At 39.4% G+C, this 18,210-nt stretch overlaps 1 protein-coding gene across 2 annotated transcripts; it reads right to left on the bottom strand.

Moving 5' to 3' along the window:
• Positions 1–1,688: 1,688 nt before the first annotated feature.
• si:ch211-235m3.5 (BICD family-like cargo adapter 1) lies at positions 1,689–17,841 on the bottom strand. Of its 2 annotated transcripts, none has more exons than XM_028574468.1 (10): positions 17,406–17,841; positions 15,451–15,666; positions 9,577–9,696; positions 8,595–8,741; positions 7,869–8,051; positions 5,894–6,058; positions 5,092–5,169; positions 4,605–4,717; positions 4,160–4,280; positions 1,689–2,648 (listed from the first exon to the last, which is right to left on the bottom strand). In XM_028574468.1, the coding sequence occupies exons 1-10, from the start codon at positions 17,742–17,744 to the stop codon at positions 2,397–2,399; spliced, it is 1,734 nt and encodes a 577-aa protein (XP_028430269.1). In that variant the 5' UTR covers positions 17,745–17,841; the 3' UTR covers positions 1,689–2,396. The 2 variants fall into 2 exon arrangements, with proteins under 2 accessions (XP_028430269.1, XP_028430268.1); XM_028574467.1 differs by having other exon boundaries at positions 4,605–4,738.
• Between the last annotated feature and the right edge of the window lie 369 nt (positions 17,842–18,210).

Raw genomic sequence — 18,210 nt, forward strand, 5'->3', positions numbered from 1 at the left:
CTCTAAACAAGAGCTGTAAAGATGAATCTAATATTTCTCACATTTCAACTAGATTCGCAGTAAATATGTGTGGAAATAATTCTTCTCTTTAAATTAATATTTGATTAATATTTGTGAGATACAGACTTGACATTATGCACAGCATAAGCAATATATGTCAACTAAATTTAGTTAAAATTATTTTAACAAAATAATAAAAACACTTTGACTTATCTTTTTTTCCTCTAATGTGAGACTGCACTGGCTGTGTGAGGCTTCATCTGTTCTGTGATTTTTCTCTGATGTGTGCTGACCATCAACAGAGGGCAGCAGCAGACTGCATCTCTGACTGTCACTCTGAATAAACCGGCTCAAGCTGTCTTGAGTTTTGCAGATGTGTCTGCAGTTCTGATGCTTGACCTCAGTTACATTCTTTAGTTGAATTGTCTTTTGTAATTAAACTTTTAACATAAGCTCCCTTTAATCATTTTTGTCTAATCCTTTTACTAAAACATGACGGTGCCAGTGTCTCCAATGTATTTGCTTTGGAATATGGAGTACAATGTCCTCATGCACTTCATATACGGTAATTTAAAAAAATTAAAAAAATCTGTCTGTCTGTCTGGTCCTTCAACGTTTTCCATACTGCTACCAAACTCACACATAGTCACCATTTCCCAATAAATGAATAAGGTAGTTAAATAGATTAAACAGACAACCAGTGATAATGTCATCTTTTATCATCTGATTTGATTGGTTTGATCTGATAATTTAAAAAGCACAGAGGAGATTAGTCTGTGTGGAAAAAGTCTTGAAATTAATAGTGTCAAAGGAATTCAAATGAATGTTAGGCTTTCCCAAAAAAACAGAGAATGTGAATTTTGCAAGGCAGAAATGTCATCACTGCTATTGATTTTTAACCTTTTTAATCTCTGTGGATATAACGATGTTATGCTGTAAGGCAGTAAAATGGAACTCTAACCCTGTAAATGATATGTCTGCAATTACTTTTCAATAAAAACTATAAAAATCAAGTTAGCTCTGATTACATGTGTATCGACTGTGTAGGCTGAGGACAAATTTGAATGGCAGCAACACCATGAAATTTCTGAAAAGGAGATTGAATATTTTCTAAAGGCTTTGTTGTGCATCTCCAGTATTTGTACTAATGACTTCGAACAATGCAGACACTTTCAATTGGTGTATTTGTTAACATTCTCAGTATATGGTCATTCCTGGGCCAGTGCTGCATTTGGATATACATTTTGATGCTGTAGAAAGCTAGTTATAACTATCTAAATTGAAGACATTTCTTTAGTTCTCTGTTATATTGTGTTTTCCTGATCAAATTCTCTGATAATACAAAGTAGGACGAGGCTAGAAAGACAGGTAAAACAACTACTACTCTAGATCTAAGTCACCTTGAGTAAATGTTGCTCTGACCTAAGTAGTTTTCTAACATAACAGCTTTAAATGTTTCTTGTTACACAGCTTTAAATGTTTTCTTATTATTAATATTGGTGGAGCAGTTATCTTGTCCAGATGCGTTGTCAGCTGCCCGATTCTCCCTTCATTTAGTTCATCATAATAACATTCGGAACACAAACACTTAAAAACACAAAACCTGAAAGGATTATCTGATGCTTTATGAAAGGATCCAGTAATCATTCCAGATATGGCCAGTCAGACAGCTTATTAAACAACACAGGTTGTACTCAGCAGCTTTTATTAAACACTGAGTTACAGAACATGCACATACATGTGTATGCTATACACAGACTCATACCACACCAAGTCATCATTCAGAGATCGAAAATGGAATTATAAAAAAATAATAGCCATCTCAGTGTACATAAAGTAAAAACATAGTGTTTCTTATACAATTAACATTTTTACATATTTAGCTTTTGAGCAAAGCTGACAGTAAAAAATGTAACTTCTCACATCAAACTTGGTTTGTAAAGACACAATTCAGATCGATAACAAGTTGTTTGATCATTAACTTTTCTGACCGTGGGTCTCTCTCTTTGATCTGTGACATATGATAAATAAATCGGAACAAATACTCTCTACTGATCTACACCTACCATGTATACCATATTAAAGTCTCAGACATAGACAGTCACAATATTACAAAATAAGGCACGATATTTACAGTCTCAAGCAAACCTAATAGTGTTCCAGGTTGTCACAGTTTAGATTTTAGGAAGGCTCAGCCTCTGAGTGAAATGTGTAGAAGTTAGGGCCTATTTACAAGTCTTTGTTCATAGTGGCTTGGCTGTTCGTCATTGAATAAAAAGTATCTTTATGGCTGCTTTTCACCATACATGACGTACGGGAAGCTGCACTTGTGACTTCCTTCTGACCTGTCCTCCTGGTACCTCCTCTCCTCAGCACTCAGGGGGAAGGTATAGCACTCACTGTCCATTATTCGCCCCTTTCCCTCGTCTTAACCAGTCCCTCCAGGGGGATTGGGTTTTGCCCTGATCAGCGTCTGAATTCCAGGTGGAGGAAGAGGAGGAGAAGGAGGAGGGCTGGCGTGTCGAGGTGGAGGCCGTCCTGCTGGTCCTGCGGAAAAAGGACATGCCATTGGAGGTGGACTTTTTCTGAAGATGCTCAGACTGCTGCTGGGACCGGAGCTGCTGATTGATGATGATCTGGATGTCGTCCTGAGGAGAGGTGAGGAAGAAGAGGAAATGAGTAGGAAGTCGGAGGAGCAGGGACTCAACACCGTCAACACATGCCCTCATATCATGCAAACTCACTTTACACAGTATAGTCATCTGACTGTATCAGATTTAAACACTGCTGCGTTGTGCAGAATGTGCCGTAATTGTTGCAGTAACTTTGTTTTGGTTCTGCTCAGTGGTGTTGTATGCATTTCTCTTGACAAGTATTAATTATAAATAAAACGAAAAAGGAGAAGTCTGACAACAAATCCCATGAAAAGACCAAAACCAACGATGAATTGATCAAACTAACAAGTGTTGTCTGTAGCCAAACCCTGAAAAACTGTAGCTTGTTCGACTGTCCTGTAGAGTGACATTGTTGTCCTAAAACTATTAAAAACACATCAATGAGGCACACAGTTGCACTGGGTGACATGTTCCTTCATTACAAAGAACATGGGTACTGTAGTTTATGCCGCTGCAGTAAATACTCCGAGATAGAGAGTATTGATTTGTTAACAAGAGAAATTTAGAAAATCAACAGCCTCATCCTCCAGGTGCTGAGGAGGTTGTGTTCCCTAGGTTTTTCTTCTTTTTTTTTTTTTTTTTTAACAAGAATGAAATGCAACATTAATTTCAGGGAATGGTCACAAAGCTTAATAAACGTAGCACATATTCTGCTTCAAACCATGGACGGCTTAAAATGTAATCACAAGACTAAAACAATACCACACTACTGTATGATAGTGTCCTCTGCCTACTATGAGTGTATGATACCTGATTGCACTGCCTTCACAATCTACACTTAAATGTTTTCGCTGTTACTATTAACTATTCTGCTATTCTGTGTATCTGATAAATGTGTGTATATTTAATAGATTTTTTTAATTAGGGACTTGCATTTGTAGACCAGTTGATGCCAGTCAGTATCTGCACATACAAGTTATTTGTATTTGAAAAAAACTGTTTAGGATTTATTCATCATTTCTATTTTTTTTTTAGAAATCAAACAGGATATTTTCAGTTATTATTAAGAATACTTTCATCTTTCAGCTAACCGACATTATCTGCATTATCTTCACCAGCATGCTAGAGACCAGACCCTCAGACAGATGGCTCTGCTAGGCATAGTGACTCAGCAGCAGAAGGACTCGTTGACAGAAACACCTGCTGTTTATCTTCCTCCAAACTGACTGAGCGGAGAGAGGTATGGCTGGGGCTGTCCCTGACCTCCCACTGAGGACACCAAACTGAGATACATCCATTTCCTGTCTTGTCAAATCATCACTAAAACTGCAAAGGTGATTTTTCAAAAGTTATGATGCAGAGCTTAAGGGTGTAAATTAAATGTATTCCTGTTCATATTCGTGGTTTTCATTAGGCAGGAGATGTGCTTACAGATTCCAAGGTAGTTGTGACAAAGAGACAGCACCAGAGATGGTTTAAGGTGTTTAAGGATACAGTAGACTGGATGGGATGGACAAAAAGCTCCACAGAGAAAGGGATCTCACCTGCCAGGCCTCCAGTTCCTGTGACAACTCCAGTTTACGTTGGATGGCTTCTAATAACTGGTTGTTGAGAGACATCATGTCATTTTTACTTCTCACCAACTCGGCCTCCATCAGGTTTTTCCTACCAAGATATAATGAAACCTCTTCAGTCACATACTGTACAAGAATGAATTCAAACTCATAACTACAGTATGGCTGCAAGTGTAGCTTTCTTCAAGAAACCAATTAATTACACTTCTCTTTTTGTTGTTTTGCAACACATGCATTCGCCTTACAGTATTTCATTGATTTTCTTCTGAATATTCAACCCAAAATTAGCAGAATTTTTAGGGCAAACAAAATATGTTCTTGTAAAACAAACAAATTATATCAAAGGCATCAAGGTTCATTTGATTTATTATAAATTGCACTGAGAATTTTGATGAAAAAAAAATGAGCTTCTCACTTGGCTATGGCTTCATCCCGGTCTCTGATGGCCTGCTGGACCACTTCAGCCTGTTCCTGCACACCCTGCAGCTTCTGCTTCAGTTGAGCGTTTTCCAGCTGCAGCTGGACGTTCTGCAAGGGGATCGTATATATCTGTTTATACATTGAAAGTATTGTATTACTTTCAACTTTCACTTAATTTTTTACTTTTTTTTTCAGTGTTTTGGAAAAGAAAGATGTGCATGTGTTTAAAACAAAACAAAAACTCTTTACATCGTGCAATATATCATTTAATGTATGTCAGTTAAAGCTGGTAACAAGCAGTCATTTTGAGGCAGAAAAGAATCAAATTTGAAAATATACCTCCAGTAAAAATGTTATAAAAAGGTCACTGAATCTGTCTATGACACTAGCAAGGTCAGTAATGACACAACCAAATCCAAAGAGAATGGGCCTCTATGTGCGCTGCTGCTCCCTGACAGACTGTTTGTTCATCACTAGGTTACCTGATCTCTCAGCTCCTGTGCTGCGCTTGGATTCCCACACTGATCGCCCGTCCTGTCGACAAAAGCTCGATTCAGCTCCTGGGACAGAGACATTAATAAAGAGATCAGGTGTCGGCCGTGCATTTTACAGGGATTCAAACCAAAAAGAAGCTTCTGTGGTGTTGGCCTATTTTCACGGTGCTCCGAGGGAAGGAGGGAATGGGAAGGAATATTTAGTTACGGTGATGAACACCTGCTACGGGTATGAATACCATGACACGCAACTGGACGATCGTATATGCTTGTGTCAAACAGAGGCTCAGCGAAGCATATGTGCAATCAATTGCAACAGTTCATTGGCATCATTTGCATAAATAAGGACACACACTTCCTCAGCATGGTTCAGTGTGACGACACTATGGTGCCTCTAACAGCCAACATGGGGCAGATATGCTGTGATTTAATTGATGAATGTTGTATGTGAAGAGGCTAAATGATTTGCCCTTTAATAAGATAAAGAAAGTTATTTCACTTTCAGTGTTGCACTGTCCCACAAATATGCACCTGTTTTCTCTGCCTTTATCTATCTAGCAGACTTATTCATCAACCTCAGCAAACATGGCACAAACAGCACATATAGACTTCAGAGTTGGGAGTTTTGCACATATACTCCACATATGATATACTGATATATGGTTCAAAAATTTAGAGGACATAAAAGCCACAGCATTATATTCCTGTCCTTCTTTGATTTTCAAACAACAAGGTCAGCCTTTTGTTTTGCATTTCCTCTTCTGCTCTACTTGCTCATTCTGTTGCTCACCTGAGGGCTGGATGCCTGCGCCAGGGTTTGGGCCACTCCCTTCAGCCGATGCAGCATGGCCTGCAGGTCCTCCTGTTTATCCACGACCTCTGACCTCTCTGAGCTGTTTAGTTCCTGAGTCAGTGGGAGCAGTAACTGAAGGATGGATCCCATTTCTTGCGTTATCTAAGTGGAACCGGAAAGGAGGCATGTTGATTTATGTTAATTATGACTTTAAAAAGGGTCAAAGGATACCTAATAACTTTCTGTTTTTTCATGGCCAAAACTGGGTAGTTTGAGGTGTTGAGTTACTCTCACAACACAATTGTTATAGCTTGGAGGGTGCTACTGGACAGGACAGCGTATGCAAGGCCTAAACTACAGTGCCCATGTATTAACTTGACATTAAAAAAGAGATCATTTTTCAAAAACAGGTTCAAACTAATTTCTATTTAGTCTATAAAGCATTACCTCATCACTTTATTTAACTTCCTTGAGTCAAATATATTACGTGATGATAGTGATCTCATGATACTTCAACAAAGATATCTTGAGGTTAATGTTCTTACAGCAGAAGGAATAATCATATGATATTCTATGAGAAGTTTACAGACACAGGTGTAAACATGCACCGAAAGCTGTAAAAACAAGGAAACTCTTCTACAATGTGGCTTTGACAAACAGGAAATGTAGTGAATGACTCATGAGTGTGTTATACATCACATTTTCCTGCTGGAACCAAACACAGACACACAGAGAGTGAGAACTACTTCACTGTCAGTTTTTTTCCCCCTCCCAGACATAATTAAAGTTAGTGTTATGTAATATTTGTTTGTGGCATCTTCCCTTTGAAAATCAGGAACTTTGCATCTCCTTGCGTCAAATACAAGTCAGCACAACATTTTCTGTCAACATGCAACATTTCTACATGTTTTCTAAAATTCAACTTATAGAGGATGTTTCTCTGGTGCCATTATACTATTATCTTACAGTACACATCTTTCAGGAAATACTTTGTTTAATATTCGTGTTTCCAGTCATCAAAGGAAAACTATTTCCTTTCAAACATACATGAATCATTGTGGCCATTACTTCAATAGAAAGAGCCCCAAACTAACAATTGCCAACCACAGTATGGAGATAAAGTCAGTGTAGTCAGTCCCAATTTACAGCCTCTCTGCCTCGTAGAGAAAGCTGGGTGCATTATTTAGATACACTGAGTATTTAGGGGACGCTCTTACTTTCGTTTTAAACAATTACTTTCACTGTAACTGTGTTGTAAGAGTCATAATTTGAAACTATACTTGCTGAGAGTGTGGTATGCATAAATGTATGTATCACTGTATATAAAGTATAATTGTATATCATGTTGATATGTATGTCATACATTTCCTGGAAAATCAATTGGTAAACAGTTGCATTTCCCAAGACTGTAAATCTACTTTGATATGTGAAATGGGTGTGGAGTTCCCCTTCTCAAATGAGGATGATTTTGGATTCAGGAGCTCATTACTACAATTTAAGCTTCCCAGCTACAACCATTGAATACTCTTTTCTTTGTCCCCTATCTCCAAACACAATTACTCACAACCCATGTTTTGGTTAGTGAGAGTTTGCAAGCATACAAATGTATTTGAATAAGCTTCATCAGACTTTGGCTACACAGACAATTCTGTTATTAAGAACAATTATCGGTTTGGATCTTTTGTTGACTATGAGACAAATATAGAATATCTAATATAGAGCATATATCTATCTATTTTGTTCCCTCCTTAATTTCACTGACAAGAGAATTCAGCCAAATCTTTCTCCTGTTCTAGCTTGATGGTTTTAAAACACTGTAGTCTGACCGTGTTAAAGGGTAATCTGGCAGCGGCCCAGATTTGATTCCGAACCCACGGCCATTTGCTGCGTGTCTCCCACTTTCCTGTCCATCTGTACTATCCAATAAAAATCCATAACAGCCCGAAAAAAAAGGAGTAATCTGCTTTCGTACCTCTTCTTTACGGACTCCCAGCCCTGCTGTCTCCAGGCTGATCTCCAGCTCGGACAGCAGGGAGGCGTCTCCGTGGCTCCTGCCTTCCTGCAGGGACACCTCCTCCTGAAGCTCCTCCACCTGGACCTGCAGCTGCTGTGAGCGACCCCTCGCCGCCTCCACCTCCTGCCACGCCTCTGCTAGCTATAAGCACAGGGAGGCTCATTAAGCAATGTGTGAAATCACATGTAGAGACAAAACCCGCAGGCATGTGAATTTCAGGTTAGCAACAAGTACAGCAAATGATAGAGCTGAAGATAAGACAACATTATGAATCCTCAGATCATGTTGATGATAAACAGAGAGAGAGATGGATATAACACAAAAGTGCTATAACCAAAGGCCATGTGTGCCTTTCAAAAAGCCATCATGAGAGACTTGTTTCTACTAACGTTCAGTGTGTGAGAAATCCTGACATGCCAGATTCTAGCCTGCAGCCCAACATGAAACTAAACGAACACAAGTGGAATCCAGATTTGCGAGGGAAAGTTACAATGACGGTGATGAGGCGATTGTTTAGCAATGCTCTCCACAATCCCACCGAAAACCAGTCCGCTGGGCAGGGAGCAGACAATCCCTTTGTTATACGAAAGGCTCTTTCATTCATACACCGACCACACTAAGCTGTTTTGTGTTGCCTCAGCTCTGCGTGTGTGCCTGCCTGTGTGTGTGTGTTTACATATGTACCTGCTGGCTGTGCTGCTGGTTGAGTTGGTCATGTAGAGCCAGGCGTGTGTGTAAGGAGGCCAAACTCGCCCTCAGCTCATTGTTTTCTGTACACACACTCTCCAGACGCTCTTCCAGCAACTGCTCCTTTTGGGTGATACGCAGCACCTGAAAAACACACACAAGCATATGATCATATGAAAAAAAAGTAGTTTCTTCTCAGAATGGAAAACTGTAACTCCTACTATTTTGGAAACGAATAACTAAATGTATTGAACATTTTTGAAAAGAGTGGTTGCATAAACCATTTCCAGAGTCTCTTCTACTACCAGAAAAAGAAGTTGGACTTGCATTGGCAGGTTTTTGAAGGACTGTTCTCCATCATTGGAAGAGGCAGCTAAAGCCAACATTTAAATTTCCAATCAAAAAGACTAATAATTATCAAGAGAAGATCTGTGAGGTTTGATCACTTCTTTTTTTTTTATGTATATAAAGACAGAAACTTTAGGACTAAAAACTACAAATTAATTGTGAAATTGCCCCATTTTTGTAGTATTTATTTAGTTTTTTTCCCCTTTGAACCCTTTTTTGTTAAGTGGTTTGTCATTATTTATTTCTGTTGGCTACCTTTATGTGCTCAGATTTTTACTTTTACCCATTCACGTTAATATTTTTTACTATAACATTTACTTGTGTTGCATCAAGTACTTTAAGTATTGGAAAACGCTCAGCCAATATTTCCCCCATTGTAAATGACAATAAACCAAAGTGAATGAAACAAGGTAAGGCAAGATGAACCAGCAGCTGGCAACACAACAACACTTTTGACAGGAAAATGAATATGAAAACACACACAGACACGCTGGTGCAGTGTGTTCTGGTCATCCTGACCGTGTGAGTACATGATGCTCTCAAGACTAGAGCATTTTACATGACCTTCTTTTTTACATTTACAATCAGTTTTGGTTGCAACATTTAGGAGGTACATGGTGCTGGTAGCTACCTGCTCCCTCATGGCACTGATCAGCTCCTCGTCCTGCGGCCGGTTGTGGCTTCCTTTTTGTTGGAGCTCCTGTTTTAGAGCCTGCAGCTCACCGGACATGGCTCTCTCCGTCTCCATCGCCTGCACACCAGAGAGAAAACACAAGACACATGAGATTCACAAATGAAAGAAAGGAAAGAGATTTGTGGCTATTGAATTTGCAGGACAGCCTTCTTTGTGCCGTTTTGGTTACTTTTAGACACAAGGAGAGATTTAAGCACAGAAAAAGTTCACCATGCCAGAAATCAAACTATGACCAAAACAAGTGGAATCATTGGGATCAGGCTGTTATGTCTGATATGTCAACTTGAAACTCCAAAACAAAGCTTGCCTGAGGGATGAGCTTTGAGAGAATTGAGGCCATAATCTTAAATGTTAAAATAACCAAATATAGAGCAAGAGGGTTCTAAATCCTGTAATCTAGACGCAGATGAGAATAAGCACAATATGATACAAGACAGAAAGGTGGGGGTTAGGTGACTAAAACTGAACATGTGTTTGGAATCGGTTTTTGCTGCAGGCCATGCAGCACAAGGAACATGGAAATGGTTTTCTTTACTGCCTTCGGAAAAAAAATGCTCATGGTGACAATATTCCCATCTTGGGAGCCCAGTAACCCCCAGTGGGGTCTAAAGATCAAATCTGAGAGGTCACAAGATGATGAAAGGGGTAAGGAAGACCATGTTTATTTATGTTTTTAGTTTTCTTTAATTTTTACTTGAAATAAAAGATCTTTAGGTCTCTAAAAACCTTTCATATAAAACTATAGGGTCACATGTAAATTGGCTAAAAAAATAAAAATAAAAAAGGTACCTTATGGAGTATTTATCCACTATTAGCACTGTGGAGCAATACTTGGTCCCTGTTCTGCTTGCATAACACATTCGAGAACACGCAGCAACAAGATGCACAATCCTGCTGATGGTTTCATGCTGATCAACTGATCGACAGGGCAAGAAATGAGGCAATGTGCCAGCTAACTACCAAACATGCATATAAACCATGTAGGATTTAAAATTAGAAAATAAAAAAGATGTTTTGCAAATGTTTCCTGTCCAACTTTCCAATAAAAGAAGATATGCCAAAAAGATCATCTTAAAAAATCCCCACCTTCCTTTAAGAGGTCACAAACCAATAAGGCTGGAAACCCAGACAAAAAGCAACATGACTCCTGTGATCATGACTCACCCATCAAAAGAACAGAAATGATTAGCCAATGACAAAGCACATGTCATGTTAATTGTTAAATCATAATTTTGTTTATCTCAAAATCAGCTGCTTTCTCAACTCTTATCTCTCAAACAGAACATTTTGAAACATTGAAAAAATAAATAAACACAGGGATCTTTATAATGCTGCTGTGCCAGATCTGAAGTCGTGGTTAAGACCAACTGCCACCCCCCCGTCCTGGTCTGGGACCCTAAGTTCCCCTTACTCTGCAGTTTGGCGGGCCCCTGTCAGGTCCCATCACCACCACATAATACAAGATGAAAGGCCGGCCTCTGCGGCAGATGGAGCAGAGGGCATCTTGGTCTTGTCTGTGACATCATCATGCCACATTAGACAACAGTGGTGGAGGGTAAACTTGACATCATGAGGGGGAAGCGGAGGGGGAACAGCTTGTGTGTACGTGTTTGTAAGGGTGTACAGAGGAAGTGAGGCAGGCTTGAGGGCTATAATTAGTGGGAAGTGTGTGTGTGACAAGAGTAAAGCCGGCACTGATGGACAAAAACAAAACATGGATGCAGACACACTATGAGGAGGACAAGGGGGGGCCCGTGAGTTGTCGTTCCCGCTGCCTCATCTCATCAACACAGGGCCCCTTCCCCACAATAGAGGCAGCGACCCACTGAGAATCACCAAAACAGGAGTGGAAGGAGGACGCTCCATTTGGTAGAGGACACAAAGATGATATCCTCTCACATGGCCCCCCAAGCCTCCAGCCTTCACCGAGACAAACGCTGAGATATCTAACAGCTGACCACCCCAGCTACAGCCGAGCCCCTCAGGGAGCACACAGAAAAGATGGCTTTCCCCTGGGATGATGGGGTATGAGGGGCGACATCAAAGGAGTAAATGAAAGATTTATATCTCTCCCCAATGTATATTGTCTTTCACTTTTTTGTCCGTGAGCTGCGTGATGCTGGTAGAGGGAGCAAAGGTCACGGGGCTCGCCTCAATTCAGGCATCTCCTTTTGCAATAACGGAAATCTCACAGCAGGGGGAATTTTTTACAGTCGTCCAATAACACACTGTGATCCACAGCCAGGGAAGGTGATCATGTAACACTGGGTGGAAAGCAGGAGGTGGAAATATAATGTGTTTTTCGTCTGTTAACCAGACACAGAAAAGATCGAATATTTTATTTACACCCAGTTTACCCTTATTGTTACCAAATATTTAGCCTGCAACTAATAATTATTTTCATTATCAATTAATCTGCCAGAACTGCAACATTTAGTCAATTAATTGATCGACAAAAAAAACAAAAAAAACTGATCAACAACTATTTTGATGATCGGATATTCATTTTCTGGCTGATACATTTACTGGTTGCAGCTTCTCAAATGTGAGGACTTGAAGCTTTTGTGTGATACATGATAGTAAACTCAATATCTTTGGGATTTGTACTTGACAAGACAAGATATGTGAAGGCGTCAACTGCGGGGTTGTTGGCATTTTTCACTATTTCCTGACATTTTATTGGAAGAATGATTAACCAAGAAAATATTGTGGCAGATTACTCAAATAGTTGCAGCCTTAAAAGACTGTAAAAACAAATTGCTTATTTTGTCTGACAAAATGTCCCAACCTCAAACATATTGATCATTAAATCCTCACATTTGAGAAGCTGACAGAAGCAAACTTTGGTATTTTTGCGCGAGAAATGACTTTAACGATTAATCGATTAGTCAATTAATGAATCTGTCAGTCAACAGGAACATAATGGGAAACTCCTTTGATAATCATTTCAGCTCTACAAAGTAGAAACACTTGTCCGTATAACACAATACAATTCAACATCACTACACACTAAAGCTCCTAAACCGACCATAAAAGTTCCCTCAAAAACTGTTTAGACAAAAGATGAACGCAATAACAGTTATGAATGTAGGATTTTATTTTATTGCAGGATTGTTGTATCAGACTGTTTTAGCAAAGTGTACCTAATAAACTGGCAGCATATTGAGTCAGAATTGCTGGTGTAAACACAAATGATGACGAATGGTTAAACTTAATTTAACTTGACACCAGTCCAAACCAATGTCCTGAACTTACCTTCAGGGATATATTATTGATGTATTTGCCCAAGAAACAAACTAAATATTATCAACATTTCCAGCTTATCATTCAATAATCATACTCCCTTTCCAGTCTGGCATTTCTTATCCAGTAGATGTGTTTATATTCCAATTTCTAATACACTGATAATGTTAAGCTGTGGAACATTTTCTTGCACAAGAGTCAAACTAAACCAGAAAAATGTCTAAAATCTCATTCCTCATTCCTTCAGAGTAAATTATGGCATAACTTACTGGCTCCTCATTTGATAGAATTCCTTGCTAAACATTCACAGAGATAAGTGATAAATTAACAAGGACATGCATAAGACACAAGACAAACTTATGCTTGACTTCAGTGTTCTCATATTGTGTGTCAGTCGCAGGAACGATAACATTTGTAATGTAATCAGAAGAAAAAACACCCTGATATCACTCAACAGTCCCTGATATTTTAACGCCTACTTTCCTCAGCTACTGTCTAAACAGTCAGCACTGAACCTTGTGACAATCTGGCACACGGCAACATTGTTTTTAAATGTGGCCGTATCCTCAAATGCTCCAGGATGGAGAACCTTTCCTCTCTCATCAGAGCTTTGCGGTTGCTGGTAAACATGATGAATTCTTTCTCTCTCAGGTTTCGGTGTTGCGATACACACACGCCCTCCTCCAGATTCCTGGCATGCTCTGGTTACACTCTCACAATTAGGATATAGTGTTTCAAGCGCTCTAAAACCTTCCACAGCTTCAGAATATGTAGACTCACAATCCATAAGGAGACATAGTATGTACACAGAAATGACCTAAAGATCTAAATATTGTCTTATCTAAAAATCTTTGAGGTTTGTGCCGTTAGATAAATCAAGATATCTGAATGACGTCATCTTTTGCATTTTTACACTATTTTCCGCCATTTAACAAAGCAAACAATCAATCGATTAATTGGCCCAAATGAGGCTCTATCGGGACACACAGAACGAAATCTCCTGTTCCAGTCGTAACTGTGGGAGCGCCTGTTCAAACACACATAAATCACAGAAACACAGACACAACTCACCACAGCAGAAGCAGCCTTCACCTCGTCTAGTAAAGACACGTCAGACACACATTCGCTCTATCTTCTGGCTTTTTACAACCACACAGAGTCCAGAGTTACCCATGTCTGATGCCACATAAAACATTTTCTCCACTTCCTTCTCTCTGAACAGCCCAAACAGTGATGGCAGCTTTTATCTAAATTGACTTTTTCCTGAACTTCTAGGGAGTCGGTTTTCCCTTAATAAGTGCTTCAGCCGGGCCGCAGAGATGGGGGGAAGACATTCACAGTTCCTTATTCTGCGGACCTTGACTTATGGGAGGGTTTTACACTGTTGTTTGGATTCATTTTTAACTTTGCCAGCTCAGGTTTTTCGGCTCATCTTAAAACAACACAATAAACTGCTCTACTTAGTAATCGGCCATGTGTAATTGGAAAACGTCACGACTGTAATGTTTAGCAAAACATTCACTACTTTCTCAGGTTGGAAAAATACTCAAGGTTGTCCAACTGTGTGATCCAATCAGCTCCTCCATGTGAACTCATAAGAGGCAGTAAAATATGTCACCGGTTGGTTCCTCAAGATCAAACACTGACGATCATAAATGTTTGACTTGAACACATAAGCTGATAATGATTTGAATCAGCTGTATGTTGCTGGTTATTTTTTTTCCCATTACGTAATATAAGTATCTAAGCACTTTGTGAAAAGTTAACTTCATGTTACTAAATAATCTGGTTAAACAGATTCTAATGTTCTCATGTAGGGCGGCAACAAATTATTTTCATAGTCGATTAATCTAAAATGTGTTTCCTCGATCAATTGACTAATATACAATGTCTGAAAATGGTGAAACATGCCTGTCACAATTTTCTAAAGCTAAGGGTGAAGTCTTCAAGTATCTTGTTTTGTTCAACAAATAGTCCAAAACTCAAAGATATTCAGTTTACGATATAAAAAAAAAAAAAAAAGAAAAGCAGTGAAGGCATATCATCTCACATTTGAGAAGCTGGAAGAAGAGCATGTTTTCTCAAAAAGTGACTTATCTAATTAACGAACCAGCACCTTCCAAAACTTATCTATGCTTTCCTCCCTCTGTCCTAGATCTGAAATCCCATCATGGTATTAACTTTCACTCCCAGTCTTGTTTGCATATTGTTTCCACTCTGCTCAACAATGGCACAGATCATTTGCCTGAAGCCAACAACACTTTGTTTCATAACTACGGACTGATTGATGAGCATTTTGTCAACATTGCTCTTAGAACCGTATGAGAGTTTGGCGTGGCTGAAGAGCAGATTAGACTGAGTCAGACTGATACCTGAGTGGTTTGCAGAGAACATTGAGTTTCAGTGTGAGGATTGGGTGACAGCCCGTCTTATAAATATTTTGACTCAGAAGGCCAGAAGCTTTGGATCCATAGCTCAGGTGTATGTTTCAGAGACTCAAGTTACCTGTCGCAGAAAGTTTCTTTTAGTTCACACAGAATAACATGAATTGCCCACACTAACACTCACTGTGTTGAGCTGCTCCCTGAGTTGCTGTGTGTGCTCACTGTGCTCCACCTGGGCTCGACTCTTCTCCCTCTCGGCCTCGCTGAGGGCCTGGGTGAGCCGCTCCACCTGGGCCCTCAGCTCCCTCACATCCCTCTCCAGGTCCAACACCTGGCTCTCCCACTGGGACTGGCTGCCCTCCAGCTTCAGCCGCAGCTCATGCCTGCCCTGCTCCAGCTCCTACATAGGGGGTGGAAAGATTTTACATCTAATTAAACATGGGCTGTTTATACATTGCATTGGTTTGAAATTATGATGCTTACAAATGATCCTCTTCGGCAACATGATGCTATAAAGTATTGTTTTGATAAAAAATGTTAGTGACAAAATGGGCTCATTCAGAGCTGTGAAGGATCATGGGAAATGTACTGTATGACAGCTGGAATCTGAATGAATTTGTGTCTGAGATTGCACTGAGAAGGTAAAGTATTTAATTTACAGTATATCATATCAGTCAAATCTTTTTCATATATTCCATTAAAACTGAACTATTAGTACACAGAAAAGAAATCTAATACTTTAATAATTGATTGAATAATTTTTTCAGGCAAAACTGCCATCATTCTCTTTTTTTGTCTTTTGTGATGGTAAAAAATATACATATTTTTTATCTAAAAAAAAAGCATTATTGACAGTATCTTGAAATTTAGGAAATTGGGTATCTATCACTATTATCTGACATTTTATAGACCAAATGATTAATCAATCTATCGACAAATCAGCCGGTTAGCAATTATGAAAATATTTGTTAGAGACAGCCTTATATTCCATACGTGTATAACTATTTATCAATGTATCTCTCAAGGTCAGTTTCTAGACAGATAAGTCTTTGTCACTTTATCTTTGTAAAGTGCTGATTTAAGTCGTAGTCACACCTGATAAGATTTAAGATTGAACATCTGAAGGGCATCTACCTGAGAAAAGCAATGAGACCATTATTTAGTCTGACTTTAGTCTGCAACAGCTTCACAACAAAGACAAAGATGTGTAAAAGTTTTCAGACAACTTCATTTCACCGGCTGTCTCCCGCTGTACTGCTGTTAGATGTGTTGTTCTGAAGACATTTAGAAATGGAAAATCATATCTGATTGATTTCAAGATGCTTAAAGTGTGTGAGAGTTGATGGGCTCACAGTGAATCTGTAGGGCCTTGCTGCCGAGGGACACACTCACTGCAGCTTGCACCTTGTATTAGATGTACAAGTTATTAACTGCTGATGTCTCATAAGGAGTTAGTGTCTCTTTAGAAATACTTTTGTAGTAAGTGGAACAACACAAAAGAAAGAGAGTGCAGTGAGAGCACAGAATGGACCTGATCACACTTTTTCCTGCCTGTATGGTAATGGCAGCTACATGTATACGGTACATTTTCTATGGATATCTAATAAATTGGCATTGAGTTACAATGTAGCCTATTTTGGAATATATTAAATGAAATACAGTCCGCTGTAGATCATAGTATGGTTACTATTGTTTCTCACCACAATGTGCATTTTATTTCATTATCAAAAGTGGAGGATTTTAACTTGTCATTTGGACATATATAACAATAAAGAAACTGCCAACTGGTCGTATTTTTCATAGCTAATTTACCATATGCAGCCTACACGGATAAAAAAAATCTTGTGATCCATGGTCTGTATACATTGTGACACATTCTTTAATGAAAATTACCAATTGTGATGCACTCCGAGATATTTGATATAGGCCTACTGGATTCATTTTGTTCCCGAAGTTGCTCTGCCCTCTGATAAAAGTTATAAAGATGTAGCATGTAGCCTAAGCGTTACTATTGAGTTTCTCACCCTCCCACTTCAAATACTAGCAGCAACCAAGTCGTCAAATATTTTTAAACCACATATTTAATTATAGGCAATGACTAGATACATTTACTGTATAATTCAAGCGGATTAGTCTTACCTCCAGTTTGTCTGCGTATTGTTCATGAAGTTTGTCGCTTTTCTCTTTCAACTGACGGTTTTCCAGGAGCAATGCGTTTCCCAGCTGGGCTGCCAAAATAACCTCTTCCTCCTTTTGTTTCAAAGCAGCAACAAGTTCATTGGGGTCTTGATAACCTGTCATTTCCTCCGCTCCGTAGTCGAAGTAGAAATCCTCCTCCAGGTCCATTTTCTTGGACTTGAAGCTCCATTCATCCAGTCGATCCATAATAACCGAGTGTGAATTCAAACACACCACCTGGTTAAATAGTGTGTCTAAAGACACAAAGGGACAGAAACACGGTGAAATGTTGGCGCACATGTGCGAATAAGTTGTCCGTCCATGACACCTGAGTGCTGCTGTTATCCAGTGGGCGCCTGTGTCTCTGTGGGTGGGTGGGGGGATGGAGTGAAGCTGAAGGTTTGAGCTCCACAGCGAAAGTAGGCTGGCCCGCCCGTCACCAGCTGATGACTGTTTGTCCCCAGGGGGATGTGGCTTCAGTCACCTGAGCAACTGTTACCAACCAGACTGACACCTGTCCTCGTTCTCGTGGAAAATTACCACAGAGCTAGCAGCTCCACCTGTGTGATGTGATCACTGGTGGAAGAAGTAGGCTTACTCAGACCTTTTACTTCAGTAAAAGTAGCAGTATCACAGTGTAAAAATACTAAATCCTGCATTCAAAATGTTACTTAAGTAAAAGTACAATAGTATTAGCATCATAAAGTACCAAAAGTAGGCTACTTTTCTTTTGTAACCCATTATTAATAAGTTAATAACCCATTTC

Source organism: Perca flavescens, chromosome 3, assembly GCF_004354835.1.
Source record: "Perca flavescens isolate YP-PL-M2 chromosome 3, PFLA_1.0, whole genome shotgun sequence".
Taxonomy (NCBI): domain Eukaryota; kingdom Metazoa; phylum Chordata; class Actinopteri; order Perciformes; family Percidae; genus Perca; species Perca flavescens.